The following is a 24001-nucleotide window of genomic DNA, read 5'->3' on the forward strand; positions in this document are numbered from 1 at the left end:
CATTTGTGTGATTGCACTGCAAGCTGAAACAGTTGCTTTTTTCATGGAATAGAATTTTTACCTAAAAGAATAACTGACCAAAAATACTTACAGATACTTATATGCATGTAAAATACAGCATAGTGACTAGTCAATAACATTGTAATAACTGTATGGTGCCAAGTGGATACTAGACTTACTGCGGGGGCGGGGGGGGGCTGGGAGGGGTAGGAGTCACTTCATAAGTTATATAAGTCTAACGACTAACACTGCACACCTGAAACTAATATACTACTGAAGGTCACCTATGACTGAAAAATAAAATTATTTTAACAGAAAAAAATACTAACAGACAAGTATTTGGCGGTGATTCTCTCAAAGTGAGTCTGAGGAAACAACTGACAGTGTTTGTAGTTAATGATAAAAATCAAGCTTTTCAGCAAAAATTAAAATTTAGAAACTTGTATCCACCACTGTGAGTTTGAGAGCCTCCCAATACTTAGACTTGCCCTAATGATACAGATGGTGAGAACAAATGTGATTTTTTGATACTGAGTAATGGAATGAGCCAACATTTGGGAGATCTGCATAATTCAGTAAACAAATATTTTCCAAATGACCAATGCATGACACAAGATTATGCATTGGTTAATGATCCATTCCAAGTGTACCATTGGCTCTTAATGTAACAGAATACAAAGATCACTGAATAGTAAAAAGATCAGGGCTTGCCAGGGGTTAGCTGGGAGGGAGGAATTAATAGGTGGAGCACAGAGAATTTTTAGGGCAGTGTAACTATTCTCTATGATATGACAATGATGGATACATGTCGTATATCTGTCAAAACCCATATAATGTATAACACCAAGAGTGAACCCTAATGTAAACTATCAACAGAGTGATAATGATGTGTCAATGTAGATTCACCAGTTTTAACAATTTTATTGTTCTGTAACAGATGTTGACAATGGGGTAGGTTGTGCACGTACTGACAGAGAGTACATGGGAACTTTCTGTACTTTCTGCTCAATTTTGCAGTGACCCTAAAATTACTCTAAAAAATAAAATATAAATTTTGAATTTAATTTCAGTTTTTAAAAATATCACTGATATTATTTTAGATTCCACATTCCAACTATCTTTAAGGAACTACCACATGTCAAGTTTTGGTGCAGCATCAAAAAAAGAATATTCACCATTATCTGAAAAGTTCTTCCTTTTCCAAATACATACTCTAAGGATAGCTACTATGCACTAATGAGTTTATTTTGTATTGAGTAGGCGATACATTCATCTATTTGTTCAACATAATGAATACCTGTTATGACACTGATTATCATCATTAGGAGGGCAGAAATGATAAGGACTCAAACCCTACTCTCTCATCTAGGTACACGGAATTCAGTAAATAAAATAATAATTAAATTACCATTTACTTCTATTTTAAGCAATATTTTTAGTGAATGCAAAAAAAAAGTTCTTGCATATTATTAAAACTGACTAGCTGAATAAGACCAAATAGATGAACTCTCAAATAAACAGAACTCGAAGTTATAGTTGGATGGCAGCCCATGCAATTTTAAAAACTATTAATACAGCTTAATAGGACAATTGTTCTAAAAACCACAAGCTAAGGAGTCAAGTAGATCCATGTTCAAATTTTACTTTGCAGTTGTTGAAAGGAATAGGGCTAAAATGCTCTGAAGTTTCTAGCACTTTGTATGAGTTTGCTAGGGCTGCCATAACAAAGTACCAGGCTAAGTGGCTTCAACAACAGAAATTTATTTTCTCACAGTTCTGGCAGTTAAAAGAGCGAGATCAAGATTTTGGAAGATTTGGTTTCTTCTGGGGCTTCTCACCTTGGCTTGTTCATGGCCATCTTCTTTCGCTATCTTCACGTGGTCCTCTGAGTATCTATCCAAATCTCTTCTTGTAAGAGCAATTTAGATTGGATTAGGACTCATACAATCTCATTTTACCTTAATTACCTCTTTAAAGGCCCTATCTCCAAATACAGTTACATTCTGAGGTACTAAGAATGAGGGCTTCGACATATGAATTTTATGAAAATACAATTTTGCCCATAACACATCTTTAAAGTTTAAAGAATGTGGCACTGTGCCTGGCACACAGTGGATCCTCAATATATTGTAGCTATTGCTAAGCAAAAAGAGAAAAGAGAACAGTTTCTTAAAGGATTTAATTCTCTCTTAACATTCCTTCTATAATGGCAAGAAACTTTCCCTCACTGACATCAGGTCTTGCACCTAGATGTCAATTAAGTCTACAATATGCATTGTAGACTTAAATAAATAAATCAGCACATCGAGATGGAAATAAAAGCAACAGAAGAGATTGAAGGATAAATTTTTACTCTTCCTAGTGTATTTTCTATTTAAAAGGATCTAACGAAGTTGTGGGGTGAGAAGACAAATGGAGTTTTTAATATCAGACCTGCTTTCCACTTGGTCTCAGAAGTCTGCCAAAGACCCAGATCTATGAAAAGTCAAGCTAAGACTGGGTTCCAAAAGGAGATACTTACTACTGCCTGTATTCCACCTCTTCATCCCATCAACACCTATGCAAAAAAGCAATTATACTATTTTTTGAAAATCCACTGCAGATTTACCTAGCTTTATTTATGAGTTTTTTGATATGAATTTTAAATTCAAATTACATCTGTAATATACAAAGCATTAGACAAATGTTATCTAAAAGAATTCTCATGTTACTATTAAAAAACATTTAACTTTGGGTGGTAAAAAGACAATGTAACATACATATGACGTATTATTGAAGTGTACACTTGAAACTTATTTGATTTCATTAACGAATGTTACCCCAATAATTTTCATTAAAAATCTTAGTAATTTGTTTCAATAGTCTAATTTTTATCTAACAGCTAGCATTTGAATGCTTACGATGTGACAGGTACTATGCTTTATGTATGTTATCTCACTTAATCCTAATAACCCTATAAAGACATATTAAAATTATTTTTTAAATCAAGGAAAAAAAATTGATGATGTAGTCTTTTTAAAGAACTTTATTAAGATATTTCTCACAAATCAGAGAAAAGCTTATTTATCAGTTAAAGGAAAACTCTTATTTTACTACACAAGTGAAAATCACCAAAGAAAATCTGACACCATAACTGATAAACTCCAGAGTTCCTAGTTTCCAGTTTTTAAAGTATACTATAATGTAGTACTCAAAGCTTTCAGAAAGAATACCAAATTCAGTCACTCCTGAAATTATACATAATAGCACTGAGACTACTTTAATTTCTATGTTCACACATGTGCACAAAATAGCCTATCAAACATAAATCTTCCCTTTCATATAAACAGAGATTAAGATTAAATACAATATACAATACAACTTTTTGAAACAACATTACTAGTACCAAAGCAGGGTAGAACACATATGTTACTAATTAAAGAACCAATAATTCCTTTTTTACTTTAGATGGCGTCAAATGTTCAACAATATTTTAAAGATTTTTACATAAAGGCTAACATATAAACTATTTTTTTATGAGAGAAATGTACGAACAGTACCCTTAATTATACCCCTGCAAATAGGGCATTTTCTTAGAGAAGGGGCACATTCCTGGCATACTACCAGATGACCACAAGGAATGAATACAATAGAAACTTCTTTGTCCATACACACTTTACAAGTTCTTTCTTCTTGCAATCTCCTCAATTGTTCTTCTAGTGACAAACCTAGTAACAACAACAAAACTTTAGTGAAACTGTTCCTACTTTACCTCCCATTAAAAAAAATAATAGATTTTTTAAATTAATAATTAAATAATAATTTCACATTGGTCTTAAGTCTTTTTGTTTTACCTGAAACATCTTCTGTTGGAATATACTTCATATTCTTTTCCACTGAGGAAAGATAAACATACAAAAAGCATCACTTTACCAAATACGACACTGCTTAACCCACTACCTATCTTGTTTTATCTACTATTTATTGAATAACAAAGATTCTAGGTATATATTATCAGAAAATATTTAGCCATACTACTTGGGCAATCAAAGTTTTTTAGAACATGTTAAATTATAGACTATAGTTTGCTAATTAGATTTACTGTTTGTCAAATACAAAGATGAACATAATTCCAAGGATTTCTAAAAAATTTTTACCAAAAAACTCACCAAATAAGTTCTTATATAACGCAGAGTCGATTTCTTTTAGACAGTTTTTGAAGATGTTGGCTGCAGCATTTCCTTTAACTAAAACAGTATCAATAAGTTCTCTTGCTTGTAAAGGTATCTGTGTTTTCTGTTTAATTATATCATGTTCCTGTTTATTAATTATATTGGCCTTTAAAAGATTATCCAGAATAGGAAGCACACACGTCAACTGCTGAAAGAGAGCCATTCTATTTTTCCGAATTAATGACAAATCATCTTCATTTAAAAAAAAAGAAAGAAAGAAAAAAAATCCATTAGATTTTAAAGTACTCCTACTAAAAAGAGGGACAAAATTACTTGTTTGCACATTAATGTCTGTCATTTGGAAAACTTCCAGAAGACTTAGCAAAGGTATATTATATAGTATACAGGTAAGATCTGTTTATTGTCTTTTTATAGTCAATATATTTACATGTTTAGAATCTTGCTTTTTCTTTATTGTGTTGAAAGCAAGCAGAGAATGTTAGAAGACAGTAAAAACTTCCCACCTCTGTACTTTCCTCCCATGGAATACTAACTTCTATTTGCATTATGTCACTTTACTTAAAAAATTTTTTTCTTAATTTAAGTATAATTGCTATAAAATCTTATATTGGTTAGATTAGTTTCAGCTGTACAATATAGTGATTCAACATTTTTATACCTTACAATAGGAGGTATAAATTGGCAGAAGACATTTCTCCAAAGAGTACATGTAAATGGCCAACCGACGTATGAAAAGATGCTCAACATCACTAAACAGGGAAATGCAAATCAAAACCACAATGACATACCACCTCACACCTATCAAAATGACTATTATCAACAAGTCAACAAAGAACATGTGTTGGTGAGGATGTAGAGAAAAGGGAATCCTTGTGCACTGTTTGTGGGACTTCGAACTGGTATAGCCCCTATGAAAAACAGAACGGAGAGTCTTCAAAAATCTAAAAAATAGATGTACCATTCAACCCAGCAATTCCATTTCTGGATATTCATTCGAAGAGAATGAAAACCTAATTCAAAAAGATACATATCACTTTACTTTTATAAGCACTTCTTATGTAAACTGTCTTATTTGATATAAAGTTCCTGTCAATTAAACAAGGTAGGTATGACTGCTTCTCATTTTCAAATAGGGAGAAAAAGACTCAAAAAAGAATGAGTAACCTGTTCAAGGTCACAGGAACCATAAGTTGAAGAACCAGGTCTCCTAGTGTTCTTTTCAACTCCATGCTTATGAAGCAGTACAGTAATCCTCCCTTAACTGGGGTTTCACTTTCCACTGTTTCAGTTACCCACAGTCTGAAAACAGTAAATGAAAAATTCCAGGAATAAACAATTCATAAGTTTTAAATTGAACACCATCCTGAGTAGGGGGATGAAATCTCACGCTGTTGCAGCTGTGATGTGAATCATCCCTTTGTCCAGTGTATATATGCTATATATGCTACCCACACATTAGTCACTAAGTTAGCAGATCAATTGTCACAGAATTGTAGTGCTGTGTTCAAGTAACCTTTATTTTACTTAATAATGGCCCCAAAGCCATTCACATAACTTTTATTATAGTATATTATTATAGTTTTATTATTTAATGTTATTAATCTCTTACTGTGCCTAATTTATAAATTAAATTTTAACATAGGTATTAATGTACAGGAAAAAACATAGTAAATATGGGTTCAGCACTACCTGCAGTTTCAGGCATCCACTGGGGTTCTTGGAATGTATACTCCATGGATAAGAAGGAACTACTGTACTGCAGTGTTAGAGTCTAAGCTATAAAGTCAGGAAAGATAGAGATTCCTGTGCGGGCCTAGCCACTTACTAGCTGTGTGCCTAACCTCCAGATACCTTAGTTCCCTCATCTATAAAATAGAGATAATAGTACCTCTCTCAAAAGATAATAGTACCTCTCGTTGTGAGGATTAAATAAGTATTTGGCATAATATCTGGTACACAACTACCAATATTATTTTGGTACTAATATTATTGGTATTATTATTATTAATGGCTAGGTTTATACCAATTAAAAAAACAAACTGCATATGAATCAAGCCTAATCTTTTTTTAAAAGCAAATGTTTTCTCCTTTAATCTCAAATCACATCGAATCCATTTAATTTCCTATATTTATGGAACATAGGCATGGATTCCCGAGGTATTTTTCAGAAACTTCCTTCTTTTGGTTGTCCCAATCTCCATTATATTTAACTGCCTGTTTTTGGCCTTAAAAAAAACAAACAAACAAAACTTTACATTTATAAGTTTAATGAGAACTAAGTTGTGAAAAGTGAAGTCTATTTTCTCTCCCCTTTTACTTCTTTCTAGAAGTGAAATGCTCAACTCAAAACTATGAAATTCTCTTCTCTGATCACAACTTATCCTTTCACCTTAATAATTGACCTCAAATTTGTTATCTACCTTTTTAAATATTAACATGTCATTCCCAATTCCACTATTAAGAGCTGTCTCCCAGCTTCGTTTACTTCCAGTTCTAGTCTAGATACGCCAATTTTGGTTTTGGTTTTCATCTAGATTCTAAAACCAATTCAGTCAGGCATTTCAATGATCTTTTATTAGCACCCCAAACTCTTCCCTATTCCTTCTTTGACCTTGTCTATTGAGAAATCCATAATTCCAAATCCATAATTCGAGATTATTCTCTGAGCCTCACGAAGAGACAGTAACAAAACATTGGTGACTAGATTACAGTGAGTTCATTTAACCTGTGTTTTATTACTGCTTAACCACCCTTAAAAGTTTTCACTCTGCTCAGGCCTTTCACTAAGCCCCTCCCACTTCCCAAATCAATCTACTTAGCAAAAATTTTTGATGTGCTAGGCACTGTACTAAACTGTTTTATTTGAAACATCTCATTTAATTCCACATGATTTGCACTATTATGATTATATCCATTTTAAAGATGAGAAAGCTGAAGTCTGGTTAAATAAATTGCCAACCTGGTAACTGAGAGAGCCAGGATTTAAAGACAAATCTGTCTCAGTTTAGAGTCAGGTTTTAAACATTCTGCTACATGGCCACACAGTAAGGTTCCCTTAAACTAATCCTATTAATACTTATAAGCTTAAACAGAAAAAGTGTCTCCCAATTCAAATACCCCAATTTACACTGCATATGCAACCTTAACCTCTGCCGGCTCTTTATCTCTTATCTTTCACATACTAGTCTCCACAGCTAGTCTATAAGCTGAGAGCAAGCACCATGATTAGCATAGTATTTGGCACAAGTGTTCATGCTCAATAAATACTTGTCGAAGGAATGATTATTCAAAAGACTTGTTTTGGGAAATCTGAGACTTAACAATCTAGATGAAAACCAAAATCAGTTCCCTATCCTTAGGTTAGACAGGGGCTTTTTATCAAGCCCTAGGATTTCATCATCAGTTCTATTTTTTTGTTTCAGGATCACTTACAAGGATTAGAGAGTCAAATGCCATATTAGGAATATGATTTGAAGAAACTTCAAGAGAAATAAGACCTGCATTTGACTTTAAAATCTTGCTTTTTCATAACTTAAATTTGTCTTAAAGAATAAATATAGCTCAAAAAAAGGGTTATGCTAAAATCTTCTGATTAACATATATCAGAGAACATTACTGGAAAATAAACATATAGAAAAAAGCTATAGTCAGTGGTTCTCAAGTAGGGTGGTCCACTGCCCACAGTGAAGAAGGGCATGTGCAGTTTGGAAATGACTGGGAACTACCAGGAGTTAGTAAACAGACAAGGATGCTAACTGTCCTGCAACATATAAGACAGTCCTATGAGCCTCACTGAGAAATAATGCACTTGACTAACATTCCCAAATACCTGATGCCATTTCTTCAGTTTGTCTCTCCTTCTCCTCTTGTCTTTTTTCATCTTCAGCATTAAGAAGTGCTGACACAATATCATTAACTGTTTTGTAATTCTCTCCAGTTGTTAGGATTTTACTCTGAACTGTCTGTTTTACCAGGCTTCTACTGAAGCCCATTTCCAAGGCTGCTTTAACCACAGGTGTATTCATCATGACTGCATCTTCTGAAGAACTTTCTCCAGGTCCAAAATGAACAACTAGTTGAAAACACATTTAACAATGTTAAATTCCACAAATATAAAAACATGTGGAAAAATAATGACTATGACATAGTCTTTACTCTCATGCTGCTTATGTATCCTGGTAAGGGAGATGAGCGAGATGCACCAACTACCTATAATCCCAACAAAAGTTTGAACTTGATCAGGATCAAATTGGGGTTAAATAATATGCTGTACTATTTTAAAATACCACTTCCCAAGCTATATTCCAGAGCTGCTTAATGAAATAGTAGGGATGGGGCTTAGGAATCTGTATCTTTTAAATGATTCTGATGTAAAGTTATTTTAGAAACCAATATGCTACACAATTTACAAGTATGAAATTAACTTACTTAAGCCAGGAAAGTGGGGGAAATCAACAAAGACTTTATGGAAAAGGTGGCATTAGAGCTTTGACTTGAAGATGAACAGAATCTAAAGAAATGAAAGATGAAGCAGCAAGAGTAACAAAGACAGGAAGTACAGTAAAATAGAAGACTGGTTCACAAAAATATATATATATGGTTAAAGAAGTAAACAAAATAATATGATTTCAGATTGTGACAGATGCTCTCAAGTATAAGGTGTTTAAAACAAACTAAGAGGCAAGAAGACAATTTAGATAGGGTGATCATGGAAGCATTTTCTGGTAAGAGGGTCAATGATAGCCAATATAGTACTCTGTGAAAATTACAAAAAGACATCATTCTTTAAAACAATTTACTGCCATCTGCTGGAAAACTGATATAATAAACATATAAATATGCAATGACTACAAAGTGTATGTACTATGCTCCCTTGCTCAAATGTATGTGGGAACCCTATCTTAAGAAATGATACTAGAACAAATACTTGAGTGATAAAAAGGAGTGAGCTATGAGAATATCTAAAAGAAGTCTTCCAGGCAAAGAAAACAGCAAGTGTAAAACCTTAAGTCAACAGTAAAGCTTGATATATTCAGGAAAAGTGAGAGAGGAAGGTGATGCACACATCATACAGAGCCTTGAGAGAAGTTTATATTTTATTCTAAGTTTGCCAGACTATTCTAAAAGGGTTTTAAGCAGGCGACTAATAAAATCTGACTTCTTTTTCATAAGATGATTCTGGCAGCTTGGTAATAAACTTTAATAAATTAAAATAGAATCAGGGAGACCTGTTAGAATACTATAACATAAGGTGATAGGAGGTTGGATTAGGTTGGTAGAAGTGGAAAAGGAGAAAAATGGTAAGATTTGGGGCATATTATAGAGATGAAAGGCCTTCCAATAGATTAAATATACGAAGTAAAGAGAGGAATCAGGAATAATGCCTAACTTGAGTCAACTTTTGACATTTGCAAGTGGGTACCATTAACTGAGATGGAGAAGACCAGAGAAGGAGCATCTGAGGGCTAAAGGACAGGGAGAAAATGTTTGCTTTGGTCATATGAACTCTGACATAACCATTATAACCAAGCAGAAACTTAAACAGGTAGTTAGTTGGACAAGCCAACCTGGATCTCAGAAAATGGAGAAATAAACCTGGGCTGAGCACTGAGAGGTATTACAGCATTTAGAGGTCTGAAAAAGGAGTAGTCACCAAATGAGACTATTCATAATCAACCAGGGAAATAGGGAAAAACCAAGAGTGTAGTGTCTGGGAAGCCAAGATGTCTTAAGAAGAAATGAAGGAGAATGACGTCAGCAAGACTGCCAAATAAGATCTTTCCTGTTCATATACTCCATCAAAAACAATTTGGAATCCATCCACGGACAAAGTGCCTTTGTAGGAGCTTTGAGATCCAGCCAGAAGATATGAAACCTCAATGCAATCCAAGACCAAGGAGAGCTGTCTTAAGACAGGCCAGTAACTGAGCAGCTGACTCACTGACCATGGTCCTGCCTACAGACTCAGAAACAACTTCATACTCTTCAGGTCTTGGCTATCATCCCATTTAACTTATTCTTGTCACCAACACTACACAGCAAGAGAATGGAGAGGAGCCGGGTCCACCTTGCTTTGGGTAAAAGGCATACAGACCTCGGTACTGGCTGTGGACATTGAAGTTGCCTATGAACTGGATCCAGCCATGGTCCAGGAGCCACCGGAGGTAAACCCACCAGACTGCTCCAATCCATCCCAGCTGCAGTCCACAGTCCTGCTGGCACAGGGACCCAACAAGTGACACTCCCAATAGGACCCAGAGGTCCTAAAATAGTCCTATACTTGACTCCAGTCTCTCTTAGCCCCAGTCCACAGCAGTACTGCTAGCCAGGGACCTGGTGGGAGACACTTTTGTTTGTACCTCAGGAGATCCTAAAACAACTTCAGTCTTCCTAACCACAGTTAAGGAGCATTCCGATCCACTGAGGGACCTCATAGGAGCCATGCCCATCCATGATTCCAGAGCTAGGTCTACAAGACTTCAGTCTTGGCTACAGAACCTGAAACAGCTCTGAGGATCGGTTCCAGCCTCTCTCAGCCATGGTCCAGAGCCCATCCTGCCCATCAAGGGACAAATCCAGTGTCTAGACAGGAGCCCTCCCAGGGACCTGGAGGGAACCACATTCATCTGCATATCTGGCAATAGGCCCACCGTCTGGAACCCAACTGTGGACACTGAAGCAGACCACTGTCCCAATAATAGCCTACTGAACAATGTACGGGAGGTAGTCCCATCCACCAAGGGACCAGATATGATCCACACCAGCCCAAACTCTTGGCAATAAGCCCACCATGCATCCCACCACAGACCCAGCAATAGCGCCTTGTAACAGCTTCAAACAAGCATGACTGCAATTCCAGAAGTAATTCTGTCAGCCAGGGGACCCTACAGAAGAAGAGCTTTACCTGCCAAAACCAGTCTGTAAAGAATAGAAGAGATGCATGCTCCTTCACATGCAGAGACAGCAAGGCAAGGCGACATGTATCATGCAAATCAGGCAAGTATGACCCGCCAAAATAAACTAATAATGTTCTAGTAACCAACCAAATGGAGAGCTATGATTTGTCTGACAACTGATTTGCCTGACAACAAAAATAATCATCTTAAAGAAACTCAATGAAATTCAAAAGAACGATAACTAAACGAAATGAGGAAAACACATGAACAAAATTATAAGTTTAATAAAGAAATAGAAACCATAAAAAAGAACCAAACAGAAATCCTGGAGCTTGAAGAATACAATGACGGAACTGAAAAATTCGATAGAAAGATTCAGTAACAGACTTGGTCATGCAGAAGAAAGAATCAGAGAACTCAAACGCAGAGCATTTAAAATTAGCCAGTTATAGTAACAAAAAGAAAAGAGAATGAAAAGAATGAAGAAAGCCTATGCGATGATGAAACACTATCAAATAAATGAAGACTCACATCATGGGAGCCCTAAAAGAAGAGAGTGTGAAAGGGGTAGAAAGTAAAGAAATAATAATTTTTTAAAAAAGAAGGAAAACTTCCTAAATCATAGATATCTAGGAACAATAAGCTCAAAATATCCCAAGCAAGATCAATCCCAGGATTACTCCAAGGCACATAATTAAAATGTTAATAGTCAAAGATAAAGAAAGAAGTTTGAAAGAAGCAAGAGAAAAACAACTTGTCACAAATAGGGAACCCCCTAAGGCTATCATCAGATTTCTCTGCAGAAAACCTACAGGACAGAAGAGACTGACTTGATATGTCAAAGTGCTAAAAGACAAAAACCGCCAAGAATACTTGCAAAACTGTCCTTCAGAAGTGAAAGAGAAATAAAGACATTCCAGATAGACAAAAGTTCAGGGAGTCCATCAATACTAGACTTGCTTTACAAAAATTGATAGAGATTTTTTCAAGTTGAAATGAAGGGATGCTAAGTAACAGCATGAAACATATAAAAGTGTAAAACTTACTGGTAAAGGTAAATACAGTCAAAATAAGAACACCCTATGCTGTAACAATGCTGTGTAAATCACTTTTATCTCTAGTACAAATATTAAAAGACAACAATAACTATAGCTACAATAATTTGCTAATGCATAAATATGAAAAGATATAACATATAACATCCATATTGTAAAATGTGGAGTAAAGAGAAGTGAAAATGTAATTATTCTATATGATCGAGGTAAACTGTTATTAGCTTAAAATAAACTGTTATAATTTTAAGATATTTTATGTAAGTCTCATGGTAAACCCAAAGAAAAATTTATCAGAAAGGAAGACAGCAAAAAAAGAACAAAGAAACTTTAAAAAGTCAGAAAACAATTAAAATTGTAACAGTAAGTCCTTAACTATCAATAATTAGTTTAAATGTAAACAGACTAAATTCTCCAATAAAAAGACACAGAATGGCTGACTGGATTAAAAACAAAAACAAAAACTATACTGGAGGTAGTCCCATCCACCAAGGGACCAGACCACACCAGCCCAAATTCTTGGTAACAAGCCCATCATGGATCCCACCACAGACCCGGCAAGAGCGCCTTGTAACAGCTTCAACCAAACATGACTGCAATTCCAGAAGCAATTCTGTCAGCAATTCTTTTACCCACTGAGTATTCTTGGCTCCCTTGTCATGTATTAGTTTTTTCAATAAATGGTACTGGGAAAACTGATATGCACATCGAGAAAAATGAAAATAGACTATCTTATAACATTCATAAAAATTAACTCTAAATGGATTAGAGACTTAGATTTTGAACCTAAAACTATAAAACTCCTAGAAGAAAAGAGAGAGAAAAAGCTCCTTGAGATTGGCCTTGGCTATGATTATTTGGAAATAACACCAAAAGCACCAGCAACAAATGCAAAAATCGTCAGCACAGCAAAAGAAACCATCAACAAACTGAAGAGGTAATCTACAGAATGGAAGAAAATATTTACAAACTATGTATCAGATAAGGAGTTAATATCAAAAAATAATATAAGAAACTCATACAACTCAATAGCAAAAAAACCAAACTACCTAATTAGAAAATAGGCAGAGGACCTGAAGAGGCACTTTTCCAAAGATATACAAATGGCCAATAGGTACATAAAAAGATGCTCAACATCACTAATCACTAGGAAATGCAAATCAAAACTACAATGAGATATCATCTCGCACCTTCAGAATGGCTATTATCAGAAAAAGACCAGAGATAAGTGTTGGCAATGCTGTGGAATAAAGGGTACCCTTGTGCAATGATGGTGGGAATGTAAATTGGAGTAGCCATTATGTAAAAAAGTGTGAAGGGTTTGTTCCCAGGTTTCGGCACCAAAAAAAAAAAAAGGTGTGGAGGTCGCACAAAAAATTCAAAATAGAACCATATGATCCAGCAATACCACTTCTGTGTAAATATCTAAAGGAAAATAAATTACTATCTTGAAGAGATATCTGCACCCCAATATTCACTGTAGCATTATTCATAGTAGCCAATACATGGAAACAACCTTTAAGAGTCCATCAATAGACGAATGGATAAAAAAAATGTGACTACATGTACACATACATACAGTGAAATATTATTTACCGATAAGGAGGAAATCCTGCCACTATGATGAAATGGATGGACCTTATAAGAGAAATAAGTTATAAGTTCTGCAGATCTAACATACAGCACAGTGACTATAATAATACTGAATTGAATACTTAGAAGTTACTACAAGAATTTTAAATGTTCTCACCACAAAAAAAATTGTGTGAGGTGACGGATGTGTTAACTAACCTTAATATGGTAATTATTTTGCAATGTGTATCAAATTATGCCAGTGTATATCTTAAACTTACGCAATGTTGTAAGTCAATTATATCTCAATAAAGCTGGGGGGAGGATGAAATACTCAACTGTTTCAAATGCGGATAACAGGTCGAGTAGTGGATTGCTAAGATGGTGGTTCTCGGCGACTGACAAGAATAGTTTTTTTTTTTAATCTTTTTTTTATTATGGTGACACTGGTTGACGAAAACAAGAATAGTTTTTAGCAGAACAAGTTAAAAGATGAATGGAAGATGAAGAAGAAAGTATGCACAGATAAATCGCTCTAGGCTTTTTGTTGTAAAAGGAAACAGAGAAATGAGACAACCGTAAGATGGCAACATAAGTTCATGGAAATGTTTTGTTAGGACTGGCAATAGTATGTTTGTATGCTGAAATAAATGATTCAAGATAAACTTAAAGATCCATTATGTAAGAGAGGGTAGACTACTGCCAAAGCAAAGTTCTTAAGTTGACACTAGGGGATGAGATTCAGAGGAAAGAGGACAAGTGGAAGAGTTGAACTTAGATAAGGGCAAGGACAATGCAGTCTTCATAAAAGAACAGAAAGCAGAGTATATGGGTACATTACATAGACTGGTGGTTTTGCTGGTGAGAAGATTAAGTAGTTCTCTTTTGATTCTTTTATTTTTCTCAGTGAAATAAGGTTATGAGCTAAGACTAAGGTAAGAAAGAGAGCGTTAGAAACTTATGGAGAGTCTATGGCCATGCTACCCCCAACAAGCCCAATCCCGTCTGATCTCGGAAGCTAAGCAGGGTTGGGCCTCATTAGTACTTGGATGGGAGATCACCTAGGAAGACCAGGTGCGGTAGGCATAAAAAATAAAAAAATAAGGGATTGTAAGCTCACAAGGTCCTTGCAATCTGTGAGGTCAACCTAGGCTTGCCTCACCTAAAAAAAAAAAAAGAAACTTATGGAGAAAATGTGAAATAGTCATTTGGAAGTTTAGCATAGTGATTGTTATTAGGGAACTGCAGTAGGAATGCAGGACAGCCCACTAGAAAGCTGTTGCTACAAATTTAAAGTAAGAACAGTCAGCACTACTGTCTTATCTTTTCCAGTTCTATTATACAGGAGACAGTTATCATATACCCACGTAACTATTTTTCTTTTCCAAGTAGCTGCTGCCAACCAAATTCTCAACAACCCTCCTAAGCCATGGTTTGTAGGATTCTTATACATCTTATTCACCTTTTTCTGGTTCTGCTACAAATTTGCCAGTATCCCTCTTTGAAGTGATGTGCCAAGAACAGACCAACCCATCCTAAACATTATTAGTGTAGAAAACAATGGACTACTATCTTTACTATTTTGGACACCATAACATATGTACATTAATACATTAACTAAATATCGGATGTGGCGAAAATTAAATACTAACCAGAAGATATATTTCCTAGCCTTGCACTATAATACTATTTACCTGGCAAGTACCTAACATCTAGCCCCAATTCTTAAATCCTATGTGAACTGGGACTTTTCAAATATACTAGCTTACAGCAAACAACTTTTCCTCCTTGGAGGGCTTATTTGCACCTTTCATTGGTATTCTTTAAACTATTTGTTATCATTGTTTTTCTTTTACATGTGTTTTGTCTCCCCAGTTGGAATGTCAGCACTTTAAGAATAGTATAATTCCAAGAATCTTCTAACGGTGTCATTAATCTTAACAGACACATAACATTTATTAGTTAACTTCCCAACCTTTTCTTCCTATGACCTCAGAAATCCTTTGTTTACATATTTTTCATTCTTAACATTCTTACAAAAATTTCCATTCTATATATTTTCATACATACTTGGTGGATCAGCATTTTCATCTCTAGGAGTGTCCGAAGTTGACAACAGCTATCAAACAGGAGAAAAATTAATAGGTAAAATCAGAAATCTCAAACAACCTGAACAAAGCAACATTATGATAAGTTTCCATTAAGTACTGCACAACTCTTTTGAAAACTAGGTAATTTATATAATACTTCACTTTGCTTTGTTTTATACCTTAATCATCATAAAAATTTCCTTACACTTCATCTACTTCCAAATTGAATTCAAGTATTTCTATAGTTTCAGGAAAGTAAAAAAAAAGCATTAATGATTTCTCATTCCATTCAGAAAGTGATATTTCAGGCAGATCACCCTCAGAGGTTCCAAATTCCTGACAACTTATTTTTTATTTATTTTTCTGAAAAAGATGGAGGGACACTAAAGACCCTCCTCCAACTCTACCACAAATTGTATAGTAAGTACCATGTCAAGTGATTTTCAAAAAGTAATTTTTTTAAAAAGCTTTGAACAAACAAGGTAGTTACAAAAATAAAAATTAAATGTGTCATTAATATGCTTACAAAACCTAACTATAATAAGAAAACAGATGTAAATATCATTTCTAATGATATTTTTGTAATTATTATTTAGGAGAATCTGATATTGCCAATTATAAAAAGTTATTTACCTGTTCAAGAAGATAAGGATATCTAGCTTGAATCTCATCAACAAACTCCTGTCCCTTCATGCGTATCAAGAACTCACACCTAAACATTAAAAGAAAATTTTTTGTTTGTTTTATACCAAAAATATAACCCGATCATTCTAGAAAAGTGGCTTTCCGATATTTTCTATTTAATTCCATTAACACAATAACAACAATAAAAGAGTCTAGACCTACAAAGGATCACAAACTGAGGCTTAAAAAATGCTATTCTAGACAATTTACTTTGGGGCTTAACATAGTCTCAGAAACTATAATTCAGTATTCCTAAAATATTATCTTCACAATATAACTGCTAATCTTTCCCCAGTGTCCACTCTTCTATATTTGAAGCACAAACCCTTCTTCCAAAAAATAATGAATCACATCTTTTAACCTATATATAATTTAACAGTTTTCCCAAATACTTGTTTTCAAACTACTAAGAAGTTCACATCACATCTGTTTCCATTTCATTCCTTTGTTTTTCAATCTATGGTGCTAGACAACTAGATATCCATGTGCAAAAAACAATGAACTTCAACCTATGTCCATACAAAAATAAACTAAAAATGAATCATATATAAATGTAAAATGTAAAATAATATAACTTCTAGGAGAAAACACAGGAGAAAATCTTCTTTGTCCTTAGTTTAGGTACATATTTCTTAGATAAGACACCAACAGCATAATCTATAAAAGATAGAAATGATAAACTGACATTGACAAAGTTAAAAAACTTCTGTTCATCAAGACAGTTAAGAAAATGAAAAAACAAGCCACTGACTCAAAGTCTGCAAAACACATCTGAAGGACTGTATCCAGAGTACATTATGAACTTGCAAATATTAAAAAAAAAGAAAACTTAAAAATGGGCAAAAGATTTGAATAGACACTTCACAAAGATGTATAGATGGCAAATAAGAAGCTTACCATCATTAAAAATTAAACTACTTAAAATCACAGTGAAATACCACTATGTACACATCTCTTAAAATGGCTAAAGTAAAAAAAGACTGACAATACCAAGTGTTGTTAAGAATTTTGAAAACCTGGAGGTGTCATACACTGCAGGTAGAAATTTAACATTTTAAGTGGTACAGCCACTTCAGAAGACAATTTTGCAGTTTCTATAAAGTTAAAAACAAAACTTGCCATACAACCCACCAATAACACCTACAAGCATTTCCCCCCCCAAAATAAAAACATGTGTCCACAAATGTTTATTAATGTTTAGAGCAGCTTTTATGCATATTGCTCCAAACCAGAAACAACCCAAATATACCTCAACTGGTGAATGGGTAGAATTTAGTAAAGATCCTATAAACATGCTCAAGACAAGTTTATCACCCAAATAACACAGCTAGCTAGTTGTCATTGTGTTTTGATCTTTATAGTTAAAAAATTTTTTTTTTTCTGGGACTGATTTATAGTAATAATGATTAAATACAGGAAGTATAATAAACCCTGACTGCCCCTTCCGCCAATAAAGTCCACGGGGACAGGGATTTTTGGATTTCTTTGTCTTATTTACTGTTATATATCCTCAGCATCTAAAATAGTATCCAGTAGGCACCCAAATATTTGATAAATGAAATATGTTAAAATATACTGATAACAATTATCAATTTTGGTTTTTCCTTTACTAAAATTAAAGACAATTCACAATTAAAATTTGTTTTCAGAAGTGTTCGCAAAAAAAAGCACTCCTAAGCTTTTTCCCTTATTTAACCATTTAAAACAAAACACAAATTACAGAAGTAAGCCAAGATTTTGTTTTGCTTTATAAAGGACAAAATGCAGCAGTTCAAACACTGGAAATGGAAAGCTGTTTTTGTCTTTTTCATACAGTATTAATTTCAAATTATATGTACACAACCCCATAAAACCAAACATTAAGTCATTAAAAATTCTGACGTTTTTCCCTACATAAATTATTTAAACAAAATATATGTCATGTTTCAGAAAGTCAAAATTTACCTTGATATATTCTAAATAGTAAAGATAAAATTTTAAAACACAACTTTTAACAACATACTGATCCATAATAAAATATTTATTACTTCAAATTTCTTTTTTATCTTAAGCAAAAATGACAAAAGGATTTTTTAATTTCCTAAAGAGGTTAAAGAGGTTTAAGAGATTCCTCTTTATTGTGAAAGGCACTCACAGGTCAAAACATTATCTATATTATATGATTCCACTTACAAGAGGTACCTAGAGTAGTCAAATTTCATAGAGACAGAAAGTAGAATGGCGGTAGCCAGGGGTTGAGGGGCCAGGTAAATGGTGAGTTAGTGTAATGAGTACAAGTTTCAGCTTGGGAAGTTCTGGAAATGGATGGTGGTAATGACTACTAAACAATGTGAATGTACTTTAATTCCACAGAACTATACACTTAAAAATGGTTAAAATGGTTAATTTTAGGCATGTATGTCTGATCACAATTTAAACAAATTATCTAACTGCCTCATTTTACTGAAGAGGAAACAGTCTCAAAGACATCACACAACTTATCCAAGTTCACATAGCTACTCAATAACAAAAACAGTTAATTTCTAATTCTATTTCTACTAACAACACTGCCTCTAAATTCTTTCTAAAAATAAGATACTGCAAGAGTGACTAAAAGGAGATAGGTGACATCACACGATAAAACTGCACAGAAAAAAATACTATTATAATCAAACTTAACAATCAGGCTTTATTATATGCATTTTTATATTTATCTTATTCCTAAATCCATTTTAGGTCCCTTCTTGTTTTCCTTTTCCCTTCCTAACTCTAACCGATGTTCTCCTGGTTCTGTTTTACATCTCTGTAATCTTTAAGTCTTCTTTAAAGCAAAATGAGAAATGATATAAATGAAATGTACAGCAATTGTAAATGAGTCAAGTTAAACTATATCCTGAATACATGGCTTACGAAAGAAGAGTACACAGAACATTCTATCATATTTTTCAAATTTGGTGTTTTAAAAGGCTAATTCTCCAATGGTGTAAGAGAAGCTTTGTTATATTGAGATGTGAACTTAACCATGAAAGCATGCCTACTTCTTTAAGCAGTTTTGTGAGTATCTTTAAAAACAATTACCTTGGAAACCACTTGGCATGTTCTACCCATGGGTCATCTCCAGATTCCCAACACCTTAAGCCACCATCACAACAAAAGCATTTGACATCATCATTGTGACCTTAAGAAAATAAAAGACTAAAATGAATTCACATTCTAATATATAAATCAAAATAAACCAGATAAAATGTAAAGCTGTATATTAGTTTGTATCTTACCCACATAATAGAAACCAGCACTTGCAAGCAGCTCAGGTTGAACTGGAACACTAGATGGCCAGCGCATAAATGTTCTCAGTCGAGCTGCGTGTGTCTGCATGCTCAAATTTGAAGTGCTAAACCTCAGCGTTTCTAGAGAATTTTCCAAAAACGGACAGCTGGGGAAATGTCTCCGGTGTTCTGACATAGCATCATCCTTTGGTTCCCAGTTACTTAGTGTCCCACCACAGGCAAAGCAGGCTACCCTATCTCCAGGTCCTATGTAATAAAAACCAGCTCTTGCCAATTCTGATGGTGACAAAAAGGTTAATGGCCACATGTGGTAAGTGAGAAATCTGGCTTCTTCAGTACTCATTGCATAACTGTAGGGGTTAGTCCTCAATGGGGAGAAGTCTTCAACTGCTCTAGAATTAAGAGGGTTTGGTGAAAGGCTGGAATGAGAACCACTGGATGAGCCACTATGTTCCAAAGTGGGAGATAACGAATGTGTCAAACTGTTTCTCATCGGAGAAATATTCTTAAAGGTGGATTCCAAATTAGTAAGAGAAACCAGATTCTGAATAAAGCTACAGCTAGGATACAACTTTTTATGCTTTTCAATAGGATTGTCTCCTTGTTTCCAATTATCCAGCATCAGGCCACAACAGAAGCATTTAACCTTGTCATTCACACCAGTGTAATAAAAACCAGCACGAGCAAGACTTCTCTCTGAGACAGGAACACCAGCAGGGAAAGTTGAATACGTAGACATTCTGTAGAGTTCACATGAAAAGTCATATTTCATTTTGTGTTTGTTGCCGATTGTCCAATTTGACAAGATGGTGCTATCTTCCATTATACTGTTAATTTTTTTGATATGAGGGACCTGGGACAAGTCGTTGGGAGGTAGTTTTGTGCATGAGTGATTTTACTTTTTGATAGATAAAAACCTTCACATGAAATTTCTCATCTCTTCACACTAGATTTTTACTATAAAAAACAATCAAATGATAGGCTCCTACTTATGTAAAATTCACTCCTTTATTGGATTCGCACCTGAAATTCACTCCTTTATTGGATTTACACTCCTTTATTGGATTTACACTCAGGTGGAATGGATATCGCTTCTAAATTACCAAAATACTCTTTAGTACTCTTTGAGATTATATTAACTCTTTTAGGTAACTCAAGTGTTAATGGCTCATTCTTTGGTGTAATACTAAGCTAATGGCCTGAAAGAAATTGACACACCTCTGAAAATGTTCAAAAAAGACTTGACTTTTCAAAGTTTATATTCTCAAAATTCTAAACAACTATATAGTACCTAAATTATACTTTTAATTTGCTTTTGGTTACAAGCTACAAAGCCTGAATATCAAGCCAATTACTTACTAATTTTGTTATAAGAAAAAACTATATGGAGGCTTCTTTCTCTACAAGTACTTTAATTTGATTATCAAAAAAAAAAACTTGTTAATCTAATAAACAAGAATTAAGGTCTTCATATGGGCACACGTATCTAAAGGCTAATTTCACACAGCTTATCATCGGTTTTTACTTAAGTAGACTATATTAGTTTCAGCTAACAACTTTTGGGAATGATAACACACAAGCTTTGTTGAACCTATACCTGTTACAGAGTGTACGATGTCAAGAGAAATGAATTTTGCTTAAAGCTCAGAAACTGCTAATTTTTCTATCTTTGTTAATTATTATGTTTCCATTTCCTAACTTGGCATACCACTTTATTATAGTTGATCAATCGAAGGTACTTTCTCCAAAAACTAGTTAATAGAATTTCCACAGAAACTTTCTACACTGCATTTAAAAATCAACCTGTCTTAAGGATCATGCATCTATATTATTCATTGTGTAAGTAAAGATAAATCAATTTATCAAGATAAAGCTTGTCCTTTCTAGTGTTATCACGAATACTTAATAAAATATTGTATTACCAAAAGAATTACTGTTTATGCATAATGTACCAGTAATTAATACTAGCCTTCTTTACGAAAACCCTTCGTATTTTAAAAATACAATTCATACACAAAATTACACTCCACAGAAATCAAACTATATCCCTTTATAAAGTTTCTGGGTCTCCATAATGGGATTTATTGCTTCAGCAGAAAAAAAAAATGAGGGGAAAAAGTAGTCTCTTCAGGGCTGTAAATCTGAAAAACAAACAAACAAACAAACAAACAAAAAAACCTATTTTAGAAAACCATTTTTAAGGTAAACAAAATTTATAGACGCTTCAATTTATTCAGTAAATTCTAAAAATGATTTACACTTTAGATGATACCTCTTAATTCCAGCAATGTGTCACCAAAACTTTCTAATTATAAAGGTTTTAATAAATACAACATAGCCCCCATAGCATTGTGTGTTTGTATATATACATATGTTTTTTCTTTTTAAACATACAACTTTGAAAACAGATGGAAATTTCCTCAGAGGAAAATATTTTGTCCTTGGTCTCCTTCCCTTTTCTGGTGACAACTTTTAATATTAAGGCTAATATCTCTGGCAGTTTGCTAGAGGCAAAAACAGGCAGCAACGAAAGGCACTATACCCCATCAGCAACAGTAGAGCAATAATTAGACAGTAACGTCATTTTTTAATTTCAAGTCTCTCCAGGACTAGGCAAATTGACCTGTAAGAGTAAAATGCATCAGGCACTCATTAATATAAATCCTTACACTCTATGATTCCCTCCCAATTCCAAAACAACAACCACATAAAGCACCTCGAAAACAAAACGTTGCACAATGGCCTGTGAAAACACTGGCCTTGGGAATATGACCACTTGCATGAATGCTTTCGTTACACCAGGACTTGATATCGTATCTTTAAATTATAACTTTTATCCACAAGTACCGTACTGTGGATTTTGCCCTTTTTATGCGAATTGTAGCAAGATGGAGGGATAGAATGGAAAAGAAGAGCAACTATGGGATTTACCCGTTAATTTCTCGCAGTTATTTCACACAGCACACAATAGATGGAACGCAGTTGAAACTATCTTAAATATGAGATCTTAGTTAAATATGAAACGAAAAACTGTCTTTGTTTCAACAAATTAAAGGAATATCGAGGGCTATACTGAAAACCCTGCAAACACTCTAAGAGAAAACGTCTTGGTTAAAGTCCAAAGGCCATAAAAGTGGGCGGCGGCCAGGACAAGCATGCAAACAGGTCAATTTTCAAAAATTATTTTCGAGTGCAACTCTTGAAGTTGGAGCTTCCTAATGAAATAAAAGCTTCGACGAGAAGAGAGAGTCCACTGAGACCCTCGACCCGCCGGCCGCAGGCCCCAAGCCATGGCTTCTTTCGGCCGGCCCGGCCGCAGCTTCTGGGAAGTGAGCCCTGGGGGCCCGCGCGCCCCAAACCGCCTCGCGCCGCCCGGGCCCGGAAGCAGCTGCACTCACCTCACTGCAAGGGCAGCACACCTATAACGGCGTTGCGGCCCGGCGGCCTCCTCCACACACCCGAAAGGAGCGATGCCAGCGGGAGACGGTCCCCTGCCAGCTCCCGCTCAGCGATCCCGAAGCCCCGCGCCCTGACAGGGAACAAGCCGACGCGCGGTGACGTCAGCGCGCCGCTGCCGGGACTGCGTCACCACCGCGCGAGGCGCCGGGGAGTCTGAGGTCGCAGAGCGGTGCCGCGCGCGTGGTCAACTGCGGGCAGTTGGTCAGCCCGCGGACTGAAGCGGGACCATCCCCAACAACCTGGTATTTTGTTATTTATTCTCGCGGTTTGCGTACTTTTGACGTTTCTTTCTTTTTCTGTCCCTAACATTCTCCCGAGGGGGACGTGGCAAACCGTGAGCCGAGTTTGAATCTTGGGAAATCCTGCGGAAACGCCCATGCGCGGGTTGTTTGGCACCTTTTCTCCGCGTCACCTCAGAGTTATTTGATCCATCTACTCGCCAAATTCCTCTAGTGTGACGCCTCCACTTGTCGCAGATGACTGCATTTGAGGATGGAGCCAACCTGGTGGCATTTTTGCTTCAATTAAACAATTGTACCCATTTTAAACAGTTACAGCCGTTTTTCCTCGGAACTCAGCTGTGTGACGAACGTTCAACAACTGGCGATGGAAATTGAAAAAAGCGAAGTGTTCGAAAGTAGAACAGCATCAGAAGATTAATTTTGAAGGCTTGGTTTTATAATCTTTTGGGAATTATAAATATACCTATTTTATAATCGACCAGTGTATCTTTTACTTTTAAACTTGTTTGTTTTTAAACTTTGGTTGTCTGTTCTGGAATGCACGAAAAAGTGCATTTCAGAAGCTCAT

The 24001-nt window shown here is 35.1% G+C and overlaps 1 protein-coding gene and 1 pseudogene across 1 annotated transcript; one reads left to right on the plus strand and one right to left on the minus strand.

The window, feature by feature from the left end:
- Nucleotides 1-3007: 3007 nt before the first annotated feature.
- Nucleotides 3008-23528, minus strand: BIRC2 (baculoviral IAP repeat containing 2). The gene is made up of 9 exons (XM_039881939.1): nucleotides 23131-23528; nucleotides 19721-21873; nucleotides 19524-19623; nucleotides 16416-16494; nucleotides 15763-15811; nucleotides 8002-8244; nucleotides 4149-4403; nucleotides 3834-3875; nucleotides 3008-3707 (listed from the first exon to the last, which is right to left on the minus strand). Exons 2-9 carry the CDS (start codon nucleotides 20553-20555, stop codon nucleotides 3514-3516), a joined length of 1797 nt encoding a protein of 598 aa, XP_039737873.1. The 5' UTR covers nucleotides 20556-21873; nucleotides 23131-23528; the 3' UTR covers nucleotides 3008-3513.
- LOC120618159 (uncharacterized) lies at nucleotides 14660-14778 on the plus strand (annotated as a pseudogene).
- Nucleotides 23529-24001: the final 473 nt, after the last annotated feature.

The sequence above is a fragment of the Pteropus medius genome, unplaced genomic scaffold (assembly GCF_902729225.1).
Source record: "Pteropus medius unplaced genomic scaffold, Ma_sr-lr_union100, whole genome shotgun sequence".
Classification (NCBI taxonomy): Eukaryota; Metazoa; Chordata; class Mammalia; order Chiroptera; family Pteropodidae; genus Pteropus; species Pteropus medius.